The sequence below is a fragment of the Eretmochelys imbricata genome, chromosome 8 (genome assembly GCF_965152235.1).
Source record: "Eretmochelys imbricata isolate rEreImb1 chromosome 8, rEreImb1.hap1, whole genome shotgun sequence".
Lineage (NCBI taxonomy): Eukaryota > Metazoa > Chordata > Testudines > Cheloniidae > Eretmochelys > Eretmochelys imbricata.
This window is the reverse complement of record NC_135579.1, coordinates 104,907,886-104,922,033: the sequence shown is the minus strand read 5'-3', so window position 1 is coordinate 104,922,033 and position 14,148 is coordinate 104,907,886. Positions and strand designations below refer to the sequence as shown.

General features: G+C 44.8%; 1 protein-coding gene and 1 long non-coding RNA gene across 4 annotated transcripts in view; one reads left to right on the top strand and one right to left on the bottom strand.

Annotated features, from left to right (window-relative positions):
* The window catches only part of TESK2 (testis associated actin remodelling kinase 2), a 123,164-nt gene that overhangs the window by 9,371 nt on the left and 99,645 nt on the right, over window positions 1–14,148 (bottom strand). For 2 of the 3 annotated variants that reach the window (XM_077825442.1, XM_077825441.1), the window contains 3 exons: window positions 13,162–13,237; window positions 11,303–11,386; window positions 7,676–7,762 (listed from right to left, as the gene is read on the bottom strand). In XM_077825442.1, the coding sequence (XP_077681568.1) occupies window positions 7,676–7,762; window positions 11,303–11,386; window positions 13,162–13,237 (247 nt within the window). The remainder of the gene's footprint in view (window positions 1–7,675; window positions 7,763–11,302; window positions 11,387–13,161; window positions 13,238–14,148) is intronic. The other variant, XM_077825443.1, reaches the window with a different exon arrangement.
* Window positions 139–8,958, top strand: LOC144269640 (uncharacterized). Its single transcript, XR_013346962.1, has 3 exons — window positions 139–4,390; window positions 4,676–4,824; window positions 7,836–8,958. It is a non-coding gene; the product is annotated as an uncharacterized LOC144269640 (long non-coding RNA).

Genomic DNA, 14,148 nt, shown 5'->3' with positions numbered 1-14,148 from the left:
ATGCAAAAGCCAAATAAATCAAGTAGTCTCCTCCAAGCCATCCTATCTACAGAGCTGTGTAGATGAAGGGACAGTTTTCAGGAATTTAGTAAATTCAGATTATTGGGGGGAAGGGCTGGGGGGGGGGGGGTTAGAAAATGGAACATAATTCCATGCCCAGTGCAAACTTTGTGACCGAAAGTTGGGGGGGGGGAAACAGCAAGTCCGTATCACAGCCTATGTCCATTAGTAAATCTTAGCCGAGCTGATTTACAATTACAAAGAAGACTTCACAATTAACTGTCAAGCCTCAGGCTTCCGACGTAGTGGACACGATCTGGAGCCTAATTAAACTCCCTAAGGGGGAGTGCAACGTTCCTATTTGTATTGGGGAGTTCATAGTGCAAGGATCTCATTTCTGGATCGCAGTAACTTCTGAAGGATTACATAGCCATCCAGTTTCAAAGGATGCCTGGATCAGTGCAAATTATACTCAGAGCTGTTTGTTCCTACGTAGGCATGTCACTATTTAAAAAGTTTTTAAATTTTTCCTTGAACTACTAGTGGCTGTTATGAAAAGCTGCCCAGACAGCCTAGCTCATTAGACAAGAATCTGACACCTTTAAATATTATTGCTTTCCACTTTGCCCTTGTTCGTTTCCACATAGTGCCCAGTGTGATTGGTCCTGGATCTCTACTACAGAATTCCTGCAGCAGACAAGAAGCGAGACTGTATATAGGTAGATAAAGCCAATACGCTGTGAACAGCATCTTACAGGAGCACCACTGAGCCAGCGAAAATCTGTTGCCAAGTAGAAATAAGTCTCTAGGTAAAGGTTAAAACGAACTGTATGGGAAACCATGGTGACCCTTTCAAGTGGCTACTCAAGACAGGGGTTGCCTACTAGACACAGGGCCTTAGCACAGGTTGTATGTTAAGCTGCTCTATGTAAAAAGGTTCAATTCCGCAGATAAAAATTAACTTAAATACAAAGCTAGAAACACAAGGAAGACCATCAGCTAGAAGCAAACAGAGAAGAAATTCCTGACTCCGAAATCAGAGTCCTTGCAGTACAGATAGCCTCAGACAGATCCCACCCACAACGCAATGCTCAGGAGGCAGCAATGCTTTGTAAAAGGCTTTCAGAGGCTTCCCTGAAGCTGCCTTGCAGTTCCTAAGAGATGGAACTGACTGAGGAAAACTAAAATCACTGGCCAGGAATGCAACATTATGGCTGAGAATTCAGACATACAACAATATAGAATATATGACCAAATCCTCAGCCCCATTCTGGTTGCTTTAAATGGCACAAAAGGGCAGATGAGTATTTCTGACATAGGAGAATATCTGGGTGGCGTGAAGCCAGCATAGCCAGCTCTGTGCTCTCCCCATGCCACAGAGAGTGGGAAGGGGTGGCGCCAGAGCACACTGCTTTGGGAACCCTTATCTATGTAATGGACCCTGGGGCCCACCGCAAGCTGTAAGAAATCAGAACAACTCTTAGGCCAGGATCTGTGAGCGGTAGAGGCAGCAGAAAGGTAACTTAGAGCCACCTTTGCCTCCTCAGCTGCTCTAAATCTGCTCTGGTGAAGCTGAGGATTCAGCCCTCAAGACTGTAGATCCCACAGCCCACCTTATACCCATGGAACTTTTTGAATGAACACACATGGTTTCATTTGTAAGTCTGCATGCAGTGTGACTTATAGCTGCAGTAGGGACTTTGATTTTGGATTTCCTGGCTTGGCCATGTTTAAATTCAACCATAACAGTGAATTACAGAAGTTTTTTTATGCACTAAACTTGTATTTCTGTTTACACTGCTCTCCCTAGAGCCTTAAACGTTGTCACTTGCTGCAGGAAACACCATGTCTCTGCATATTTATGGTGCAGCTAATTACGCTGAGCCATACAGTTTCCATTACTGTTTGCTGACTTTTGAAATAATAAGAACATGAGATATGATTGCTTCCACCCTCAGTGCAGACCTTGAGATATAGCTCACATACTAGCAAGATCGCTTACTAGCAAAGCACAAAGAGTGTGTAAAGATACAAGGAAACCTTATCGGGGTTCCTTTTCACCAAGTGTATTTGTTGAATGTATTACAACATGCCTACAGTGAAAGGAATTTTGTTAATGGTTAAATCCATGGGCCAATTGTTTCAGTGTATTTCCTGGTGCTGCTTTTGGGCCCACAGTCACACTCAGGGAAGGAATGTTTAATTGGGGAGCACATTTGGTGCTAGCTGATAAGTAACAGTTCTCCCTCTGTAAATAAAGCTAATTCTTATATGAGAATATAAAAGTCATTTCCCCTCTCAGAGAAAAGCTTCACCCACTAAGAATTCCATCTAGTGCTGGGAAGCTGATTTTAATCATGCCCCATGGTCTAACTGACTAAGCCTAGCCCTGGGAACTCTCACATTTTAACCCTAGCTCTAATAAAGCTATTTAGCACTCACTATATAGAATACTTCAAATGTTCAAAGCACTTAATAAACATTAATCGATCCTCACAACAACCCATGAAGTGTTCTCTTCACTGAATTAATGGAGAAACCAAGGCAGAGAGGTGTAGTGACTTGCCCGTGGTCATAGGGCAAAGTCACTAGCAGCATCAAGAACAGAACCTGGGTGTTCCTGACTCCCTTCCCCCATGCCAATTCCTCTAGACCAGGCTGCTTTTGGCTCTGGCACTAACTTGCTCTTTGTCCTAAAATAGCTTGCTGAAGGCCAACATTTCCAGAAGTGGCCTCTAAGTTTGGGTGTGCAGCTTGACGCTGTTGGATCTGATTATCAAAGCAGCAGAGGGCCCACATCCAACGGAACTCATTGGGAGCACCCACATTTCCAACTGAATTTATTCAGGTGCTCAGGTACCTCAAAATCATGCCTAAAAGATACTGTAAGCTGGCCACCTAGTAAGAGAGACAGCCACAAGGGCAGGTTACTTACCTTGTACAGTAACTGGAGTTCAAGATGTGTCCCCCTAGGTGTGCTCCATGTCAGAACGTAGGCACGGCTAGGCACTCTTGATCAGAGATATTCATCAGCAGTCTGTGGGTCTGCACCTGCTTCCTAGACACCCTTGCGTAGCCTTATGTATGTAGGGAAGGGCCAGACCTGCTGCCACTCTAGTTCCTTCTCAACCATGAAAATCCAATGAAAGACTCCAAGGCAGAGGGTGGGTAGTGCAGCACCCATAAGGATGCACATCTCAAAGCACTCCAGTTACTGTACAAGATAAGTAACTTCTTCTTTGAGTAGTGTCCCTATGGATGCTCCGCATCAGGAGATTCCTGAGCAGTACCCCAGTGACAAGGAGGGTGCCAAGGAGATGGATTCAGTAGGGACTGTATAGCAGTGTCCCCGAAAGCTGTGTCAGCTCTGGAAGAAGGCACAAGAGCATAGAGGTGGAAAAACACGTGCACCAAATACCAGGTAACTGCCCTGCAGATGTGTGAGACAGATATGTTTTTCAGTAGGGCCACAGGTGTAGATTGGAGTCCTGGTGGAACAAGTATGGGGCTGGGGACACAAACCCACCCCGCCCCCCGGCTTCATAACTAAGATGCATCCTGGAACCCATTTGGACAGTCTTTGGGTGAAAATCGCCTGTCCTTTCATTCCTTCTAGGACTGAGATGGAAGCCTAGGTGAATCTCTAAAGGGCCTAGTTCTGTCTAGATAAAAGCTAAGAGCTCTGTTTTCGTCCAGTGTATGGAGACACATTTCTTAAAAACGCCAGTATGTGAATCTCCTGATTAACGTGGAATTCGGAAGAACTTTTAGGTAGGAAGTGAAGGTGTGGGTGAAGGGTCACCTTACCACAAGAGACCACTAGTGGGTCACCCATTAAGGCTCCAAGCTCCCCTCTCTCCTGGCTAAGGGGATAGAATCATAGAATATCAGGGTTGGAAGGGACCTCAGGAGGTCATCTAGTCCAATCCTCTGCTCGAAGCAGGACCAATCCCCAATTTTTGCTCCAGATCCCTAAATGGCCCCCTCAAGGATTGAACTCACAACCCTGGGTTTAGCAGGCCAAAGCTCATATTACTGAGCTATCCCTCCCCTGTGAAGAACGAGGTTTTAAGGGACAAATGAAGGAGGAACAGTTCCCGCCCAGGTTCAAATGGGGGTTTCATCAGTGCATGGAGGACTAAGTTGACACGACAGAAGAGGTTGAACAGGCCTTTTATAAACCTTGCAGTGATCAGCTGCGCGAAGACTGAAAACCCCTTGATGGGGGAAGTGGTGAAAAGCTGTGATGGCAGCTAGGTGAACCTTAATGAAGCTCAGCAATAAGCCTTGGTTTTTAAATTCAGCAGGTAATCCAGAATGAGTGTCAGGACTCGAGCAGAGATATAGACTGCTGGCTGCACCAAGTCTGGAAGCGTTTCCACTTCCGGAGGTAAGTCTGTCTTGTCAAAGGTTTTCTATCATTAAGCAACACTGTCTGTGGCTCTGGGGAGAAGACTTGTTCTGTAGCACAGAGTCATCTAGTAGCCATGGCTTGAGGTGAAGTGCTGAGAGGTGAGGATGGGTCCCGACTCCTGGACGAGGAGATTTGCTGTCAGGGAAGGTGGAGAAGGGATTACAGACAGACATATATGAATCAGCTCTGGGAACCACACCATCCTCTTAGCACTGTCATAGTGGAGACAGGTTACTCATTTTTCTTGTTTAATTTGTTTAGGGCCTTGAGCAGGAAAGGCATCATGGGATAAGCATATAGCAATATGCCAGGCCAAGGGATGACTAGAGTCAAGTTGTGGAAACACTCCCCTTGTCTGCACTTTGCACTGGATGGCGACACGAAAAGAGATTCTCTCTGGATGACCCTAGGTGAGACATCTCTGAGAATACCTCGTCGTTCAGCTCCCGCTCATGGTCAATAAGGAAACCCACCATTGTGTTCTGTGCTCCTGGTATATAAACTGTTGAGATCCATATGTGGTGTGCTAGTCACCAGTTCCATAGTTTTATTGATTTAGTGCATAAAGACTGGAACCATGATTCTCCTTGTCAATTGATATAATACATTGCTGCTCTATTGTCCAGCAATATTCTGATCAGGTGGCCCCAGATGTGGGTTAGGAAATGCTGGCAAGTGTAACAAACAGCTCTGAGCTCTAATATGTCGATATGAAGTATCGCCACCTGAGGGATCCATTTGCTCTGAGCTGTGAAGTTTTGGGAGTGTGCACCCCAGTCTATCAAGGAGGAGTCTGTAGTGATCATCCTTGTGGGCAGAAGCTGAAAAAATGGAACTCCCTCAAACACTTTTTTTGGGTCTTTCCACCAGTTTAGAGAATCAAGGCCCCTCTGAAGTACAGGCACCCACTTGGCTAGACTGTGCTTGTTGGGGCAGTGATGCTTCTCAGCCAGGCTTGAAGACACCGAGAGCGTAGTCTTGCTAAGGGTATCCCAAACATACAGACTGCTATGTGGCCCAGGACGTGCAGGCTAGTCCTTGCTGTAGTTTGCAGGCTCTGTGGTATTGTTGAAACAAGGTTGGACATTGTGACAAATCTTGTCTTTGGGCAAGTATGCTCTGGTAGTGATGGAAGATCAGAGTGGCCCTGATGAAGTCTATTTGATGAGCGGGTGGAAGGGTAGACTTTTCTGTGTTGAGAAGGAAGCCCAGTAAGTGGAACAGAAACAGGGTCATACTGCTGTTGGCTGTACCTTGAGAAATGAGCAACCTTTCCGGAGCCAGTCATCCAGGTAGGGAAAGATTATTATTCTCATGTGGAGAAGATGGGCTGCAGCAGCCAAGAACAAAGATCCTTGGGGCAGTGGAAAGGCCGAAGAGTAGGATACTATACTGGTAGTGGTCCCTGCCAACCATGAAAAGTCACACACGTCTGGGCGAGAAGTGTGTGACAATATGACAATAAGTATTCTGAAGATCAAGGGAGACAAACCAATCTCCTAGGTCCAGAGAGGGAATCATCACTGCTGGGGTTACCAATCTGAATCACTGAGAGCAGACAAGGGGGTTCCAAGTCCTGGGGTCCAGAATTGGTTTCCACCCTCCATTTTACCTTGGGACCAGGAAGTACAGAGATTAGAACTCTTTTCTGATGAAGCCTAGTGGAAAAGTTTTGATTGCCCTTAGCATGGGGAGGGATTGTACCTCCTGCCTCAAGAGACCCTTGTGAAAAGGGTCCCTGAAGAGGTACTGGGGGGGGAAGAGGGAAGTCAGAAAGAAGCTGAACTGGATGAAGTAACCAGTAGAACTCACCTCCAGGATCCATCTGTCTAAGGTGATGTGCTTCCAGAAAGAGAAAATGGGAAAGACTATCCCCGTAAAGGTGGAGGCGGGATAGGTGCAGCACAGGATCTGCAGTGGGAGAGTTTGTGACCCTTGACCAATGGTCAAAGCAGTTGTTTTCAGGGTGTTGCTGACTGTGAGGTCACTCCAAAAGGCAGCCCTTTCTTAGTGAACCTGGGTTTCTTCCAGGGGGGTTCAGCTGGTCCTATGGGCCGGTATTGGATTTGGTGAGACCATTGAGTTGTCTGCAATCTATGGTATTTTCTACTTGTCACAGGTGTTCAGGTGCCCAAAAGAGAACAAAGGGACCAGTCTGTGATGTCACTAAACCACCTGAGGCCCTTGAATGGAAGAGACCTGCAGCAGGTCTGGCAGGGTTTGAAGCTTCAGGTCTTAGCATCACCTGTACTCAAGCCCACAGATCAAGGCCGGGGGGGGAGGGGGGAGGGGAAACCAGGCACAGATCAGGCAAGTGAAGAGGGGAAGGGGAACACACCCCTGTCATAAAAGCACAAACTGTTAAATAACTATAAACAAAGAAAATACCAAAGGAAAGACAAGGTTCACTGAGAGCGGTAGCACGCTGCATAGCTAGCTAAGGACACCACAAGGCTCTGTCTCAAGATGCAGGTGATTGAAAAGGAACTGGAGTGGTGGCAGGTCCACTCCCTTCTTATACACCCTCAGATCAGATCACAAAGGTCTCTGGGGCGCAGGCATGGACCTGCAGACATTGCTGACAAAATCTCCAATTAAGAGCGCATGGGCATGTGCATCCTGACACAGAACACTCATAGGGACATTAAAGAAGTATTAAACGGTCACTTTTGAAAATCTGGCCCTTCATCTCTCTGTGCTTTAGTTTTGCTAGCTGTAAAAATGAGAGTGGAACCTAAGCATCAGTGTCTCTTCGGTGCTTTGAAAATGTAAAGTGCTACCTCACAGCTAAGTATCGTTACAGTTTTATGCCAATGGCTGCTGAAAGCTTATTGCACATTGCTCCACTTCACACAGTCCTCCTAAATTCATTCATTCAGAGAATTGCTCTAATCAGGATTTTGTCATCTTCTCTCTTCCCACAAGAGGCTACAAAGAAATATTAGGAGATTTCAGTGATTCTTCAAGCTTCTTTCCTGCCTTCTTTATAGAAAGACAACAGAGAATTAATTTCTAATAAATCAGTGTGTCTATGCACTATGGAGGCTGGATTCTAAGGGGTCCACTACCCTAGTAATGCTAGTAAAACACAACTAGTTTTGACCAGAGCACACAGGGGCAGTCTGCTAGAGGTTGCTCTGCATACCAGTCCCACTGGCTCAGGAAGCTGGGTAAGCACTAATTTGTTTGTTTAAAACAAACTGTAGTTATGCATTTTGGAGGGCACTGGTTTTGCTCTTCCCCTTTGAGCAGAGTACTCACATTACAGCAGTTGAAGGTCATCTGGAGGAAGTCAGGTGGACAATCTCCCACCATGTGCTGAAAGGCATCATAATCTAATCCAAAATTCTGCACAAACAGAACAAAGAGTGGTCCTGATGTACATTTCCCCTCTATTTCCCCAACCATCTTCATTTCAAAGGTTGCTACATACAGTTATCAGGAATAACCATTAACACCACCTCTGCGAGCAGCCACAGGGAAACGAGTATGTGTGAGAAAACTTCGTGCACTGCAATGGGCAGACTGAATTTCCCATGGGGATTATCTGCTAGAAGAGGCTTTCAGGAGAATGATTTGACTTCAAAGCCATCACTCTTCCTGAACCAGGTCATAATTCATTACCTTCTAGTTCCAGATGTCTGCACAATTCCAATGTGTATCTATTATTTTAGTTTACAGCTATTCAAAGCAGGAGGCAATTATGAAGGGACCCATTTGTGACAGACTGTGCATGTATGATCAACACTTTTACAAGACTACGATAAATTTTGTACAAAGTATGCTTTGTGAGGTATCATTTGAAAACTCAACCTACTGAACATTACTGTTATTGTAAAATTAGTGTAGCAGCATTGTATGTAAAGTTATAAGATTTTACTGTATATCACTTTTGTGACATGTTCCAAGGTTTGAAAAGCAGCTCAAAGCAGTTCCTTGGAGACAAAAGGCTAGTCAGCATCTCAGCCAGGTGTCAGAATAATCAAATAGTCTATTACCTGGGAAAATGGCCATTCTTTGGCAGGAAGAAGGGTATGAATGAGAAATTTACATTTTGGCAATGAAACAGCTGGGGGCTCCTGTGTGACAGACTGGCTGTCGCCTGTACCCCAGCTGGAGGTACTCCTCGAAGAGGAGAGAAAGATATAAGAATAGAGGACACACAACACCTCTCTTCTCCATTCCTCTCTCTCTGCTCATGGAAGCAACAACGACCGAAGAAACGGAACTGGGGGAGGGGTCCTGGCTGGGAAGCTTTCTGTCAGTGAAGACTGTAAAAAGCATGAGGTGAGAAAAGCCTTTGCTTTGAATACATTTAGATAGCTAAATTAAATTACAGGTTTCAGAGTAACAGCCGTGTTAGTCTGTATTTGCAAAAAGAAAAGGAGTACTTGTGGCACCTGTAGCTCACGAAAGCTCATGCTCAGATAAATTGGTTAGTCTCTAAGGTGCCACAAGTCCTCCTGTTCTTATTGCTAAATTAGTTATTAGTTTGCATATTATCTTTTATTTTCTTTGTAACCAATACTAACTTTTATGCCTCATTTGTAATGACTTAAAATCTCTCTTTCTGTAGTTAGTAAGCTTCTTTTATCTAAACCAATGTTTGGATTGAAGTGTTTGGGAACCTCCATTTGGGATAACAAGATTTTGCATATCATCTTCTATTACTGAAATGGACTTTCTGTGAGCTTGTACTGCACAGAAGAAAAGAGCTAGGCAGTACAACACGCACATTTCTGGGGACAAGTCTGGGACTGGGAATTTACTGGTGTCACCCTGTAATGTAATTCATGAGTGGTTGGCTTGAACACTCATACAATTCAGCTGGGAGTGATTTTGCATGCTAGATGCTGTGTGAGAGCAGGACCAGAAGTGGTTGTTCTCACAGTAAAGCCATGTAAAAGACATCCCAGATTGGAGATTAGAGGGGACACAGCTGTCCAGATTGTACCTTCGTGAATGTCACACCATATTTCGTTTGTTTCATTTGGGACTGGTTGAATGGTTTCAATCAATATTAAAATGAGACTTAACGGATCCTTCAACATCCAGTGAAAACTCTAGGGATCCAGAAGACTGCCCTTTGACAGTGATCTGAACACATGCTACTGACTAATCAGCATCTGTTACTGGCAAGAAAAATAAGACAGGAAGAAAGGGGGAGCGGGAGAATGAAAGTTGTGGGCAGAGGATGGAGAGATAAGAGGAAATAAACTGAAAGGTAAGAAGGGATATAGAAGGAGAAAAAAACAGCAGCTGCAAGAGCAATAAAGACAATAGGACATGGAAACCAGATATGAGACCGAAAAGGGACGAAAATGAACAGTAAAACTTAACAGGCCATGAATCAAAGTGCAGAAAAGAAAGAACAGGAAGCCTCTAGAGACAGGGAAAGTCTGGAGGGGGGACACCATGCAGGTAGAGTGAATGAGAGATAGAAACAACTGCCAAAACCTGAAAGCTGATCAGGGAAGGGAATTCACCATGTTTAAAATGTTTTGAATCATGTCTATGGGTTTAAAAAATTAAGGTTATTGGCTTGGTCCAGCTCCAGTGAGGCAATATATAAAATTAAAAGCACTACTTTTCAGATTTGGTCCTACCTTTGAGAGCTTTGTAGTACATTTTATTATTCAAGGTGATTTTATGGCACATGCTGCTATGCCACTGATCACATCAGTGGAGAGAACATTACACAGTTTGTAGACTAATTAATACAAAGGAGATTTTCACATACAATGTTGTTCATGTGGTTCTGGGAGCTCTATCCTGTATTATTACGTTTGCCCATCATTAGTTCAAACTGTGTAAATGAACTGCATAGTTAGTCTGTGACGAAACCGGAAACTTTAAGTTTTCATCACAGCCAACTGATGAAATGGTCAACTTTGCAATATTTTGCATTGGGACTAGTTGCAAAATCATCAGGTCCCTCAAGGTGTCCCCTTCTGAAGGGAGATGGAAGAAAGGAAAACACCTGCTTCACAACAGCTTAAATCCTGAGCAGTTGTAAATTTTTTGAACTGGAGAAGGGGGAGGGGATTTCATATCAGCCCAAAGAAGACCAAAAACTACTCAACAGATGGGGCCTGACCTAGATACTAAGGTCAGAAGGGACCATTATGATCATTTAGTCTGACCTCCTGCACAAGGCAGGCCACAGAATCTCACCCACCCACTCCTGCGAAAAACCTCTCACCTATGTCTGAGCTACTGAAGTCCTCAAATCGTGGTTTAAAGACTTCAAGGAGCAGAGAATCCTCCAGCAAGTGACCCGTGCCCCATGCTACAGAGGAAGGCGAAAAACCTCCAGGGCCTCTTCCAATCTGCCCTGAAGGAACTGAAGTCAATGGGAGCATTTGCACTGACTTCAAAAGATTCTGGATCAGGTTCATGGTGCTTAATACAGTATAAACTAAAACAGGGCTGGGTCAAAATGTGTCCCATGGCCACTTACTTGTTTAATAAAGAGGAGTGGCCCACAGAGAATGCTGGTCCCAGCATGCAGCATTCCATCTTGATCCATAATGGAGCGCTGCTTGCTGAAACTGGCAGCCTCTTCAAGCTGCCCCTCTTTATGAAACAGGAAGGTGGCTGCAATCTATTCCATGTTATGCCAATTAGGTGCAGCTCTTGGCCTCCTGGCAAGTTTCCAATGCAATCTTCAGTTGGAGGAAGGTTGAGTAACCCTGTGCTAAAAATGTGGTCTCAGTGTCATTCTCTGCAAGAAGCTCTGCCAAAAGGACAGATGCTTTGTTAGAGGCCCCCTTAACTGTAACAGCCATTCGTCATGTCTTTGGCAGCCGTGCTGCAATTATTAATGACCAAACATCACTCATGAGCACTCCCCACCTCCCACAGCCCTTATACATGCTCACCACTTACCTCTGTGCGAGGGAGATAGTCAGGATCTGCCTGTATCCTGGCTATAATCTCACAGAGAATTATACCGTAGGAGAACACATCCGCCTGAGAGAGGAAAAAATAACCACATAGCTTATTTATGAACACTCAGCCTTCTTATCTGCCACTGGGTTTCTCCTGACCACAGGGTGATTTTCAAAGGCTGTCCACAGCAGCCATCCACCCCCAGAGCCCCATGACGAACACCTGACAGTAACATTTCCCACATTTTCACTGAGTGGAAACATGCTCACAGTGCGGTTAGAATAAAATTCCTGCAATGGAGTGTTAAATTTTACTTCAGACACTGCTGCGCTGGCAGTGTAAAGACAAATGAAATCCTGCTCCCCTTTCCCGACGCAGTGTTCAGTCACAAGACAGACTCATTTATCACTTGCTCTCAGGGAGTCAGAGTTTCACAGATTCTTGCCATCTGGCATTTGCCCAAGTTATTAAACCTGAGCAAACATGGAAGCCAGGTCTACAGAGCAGTAGCAGGGTGTCCCCCTCAGGGATCAAGGCATACTTACGTGACACTTAGCCCTGCCCTGGTCTACACTACACATGTATGTCGGTATAACTACATCGCTCAGGGGTGTGGCAATCCACATCCCTGAGTGACGTAACTATGCCAACCTAACCCCCGGTGTAGACTGTACTATGCCAACAGGAGGGCTTCTGCTCTCGACACAGCTACCACCTCTCAGGGAGGTGGAGTACCTCTGCCGATGGAGCAGGTCTCCTGTTTGTGTAGGTAGCCTCTTCTCCAAGGCCTTCAGCAGCGCAGCTGCACTGGTGGGAAAGCTAACTTACAATTGCTTCTCCTTCAGACCTTTATGCCCCAAGGAGATTGGGTAAAGTGGCATTCTTGGGCTATGTTGAGACTACCGTTTCTGTCAGCAAAACTCATGTCACTCAGTGGTGTGAATATTCCACCCCCCTGAGTGTCGCAAGTTACAGTGACAAACGCGCTCATGTGCACAAGTTCTGTGTCAGCGGGAGAACTTCTCCCACCCACACATAGCTTCAGCTGCTCACTGAGGTGGTTTTTTAGGACGACGGGAGAGCTCTTTCCTGTTGGCATAGAGCATCTTCACCAGACGTGCTGCAGCTCTATCCGTACAGCTGCACCGCTGTATGTATAGACATGACCTGAATTAGAAATAGAACACCCAAACACAAGTTAAATAGATGGAACTTTGATAATGCTTTGATGTGCTAATGTCTGTGCAGCTGCTTCAGTTCTGCAAACTAAAGGTGGAGGACACACAAGGCACACTGGTGTTGAATGCTAGCAGAGTGTGGACTTTACCCCAGAGAGTGGCGCTCACAGGAGGGAAATCAGCTAACAGCTAGCAAACTTCTCTGGGATGCCAAGTGGACAAAGCTGTGTTAAGCAGAGCTTGGCTGAAAATATTGTTTTCTAGGTCCCAGTCACTGCCCTCTTCTCCACTGCTCTCCTTTGACAGAGCCATTTCCCAATGCCTCAAAAGAAAGGAACTTACGAGCATTTTCCCTAGCAGCTTTTATCTGGGCATGTCAAATGTAGAATTTCTACCCTAAAATGTGGATCTTTTATTTTTCAATTCAAAAATAATTGTATAAGTCCACAAGGACCACTTAATTCTATCTAGGTTTCTACTGAGCTGTAGTCAGAATTGGTACCCTCGCTTCAAGTGTAGAAAACATTCTTTTTTCAGAATCCTTTACGACAAACTCTTCTAAGGAAACACTAAGTCACAGTGGCAAGACAACTTTAAAGCTCTTGATATTCCCAAACCTCCAAGGCTGCACTGAAAAGAAATAACCAATAACCACGCTCCATTTAAAAACATACCCACCTTTTCATTATAAGGCTCATCTCTGAGAACTTCAGGTGCCATCCAGAAGGGCGAGCCTACCACTGGAAGCTTCTCACTTTCCACATTCAAGGAGGATGGGGGAGAGAGAGAGAAAAAGGTTAAAACATTTCACGAGCAGCTTTTCAGCATAGAAAAGACAGTATGAGTGGTTTCCATATAATTCATGTTGGATTCTACTCTTTTGTACATGGAAAGGTCCTGAGAGTCCCAGGACAGTATATGAAGGAGCAGGCTGTTACAATTTGCTGAAACAACATTTATTTAATTTCATTTTCTGTAAGCCCCCTCAATAGCTCTAGACTCTATAGCCATCAGTCTTTGGACCCTCAGCATCCAAGCTGTTAGCAGAGTAGGTCCCCTGATCTGTGCAGGGGCTGACAGAGATCTTTATTTTCAAGTACATTTTCAAAGAGGGAAAGACTTTTCTTGTGTTATGTGACTGGAGGGCTCTCTGTGAGCAGTTCTGAAAGTTATTCCACCCAGGAAGTCTTATCCCTGACAATGTGATGACAGGCTGTAAAGATTTAGAAAGATTCTGCTCACCATTTTGAAAGAAGTCAGTCTGGTCTGAGGCCCACACAATAAATAGAAACAAAAACCTTGAAAAGTGACTTGCAAATTTTATTTAAAATTTTCAAAAATTCACTAAGTAGGGTTATCTGGTGAATCCCACTGAGCAAAACCTAAGAGAAGCAGTCAATCAGAGGTGATTTTAATTTGTATTAATCTGATCTACAATATCTCCACACATTCAGAAACTGCAGTCTTGTTCATGAACACATACAGCAGCAGTGCAAGCTTGCTGCAACGCTGATTTTGAAGGACCACCTCTAAAAACTGAGTCTCTGAGGTTAGTGGTATCTACATTCTGCGGCACACTCCCTTAAGCCCTAGGGCACAGCGGTCAGCAAATGGGACATTACATGGCTGCACTGTTCAAATTTGAAAACTAAAGTTTTAATTAAA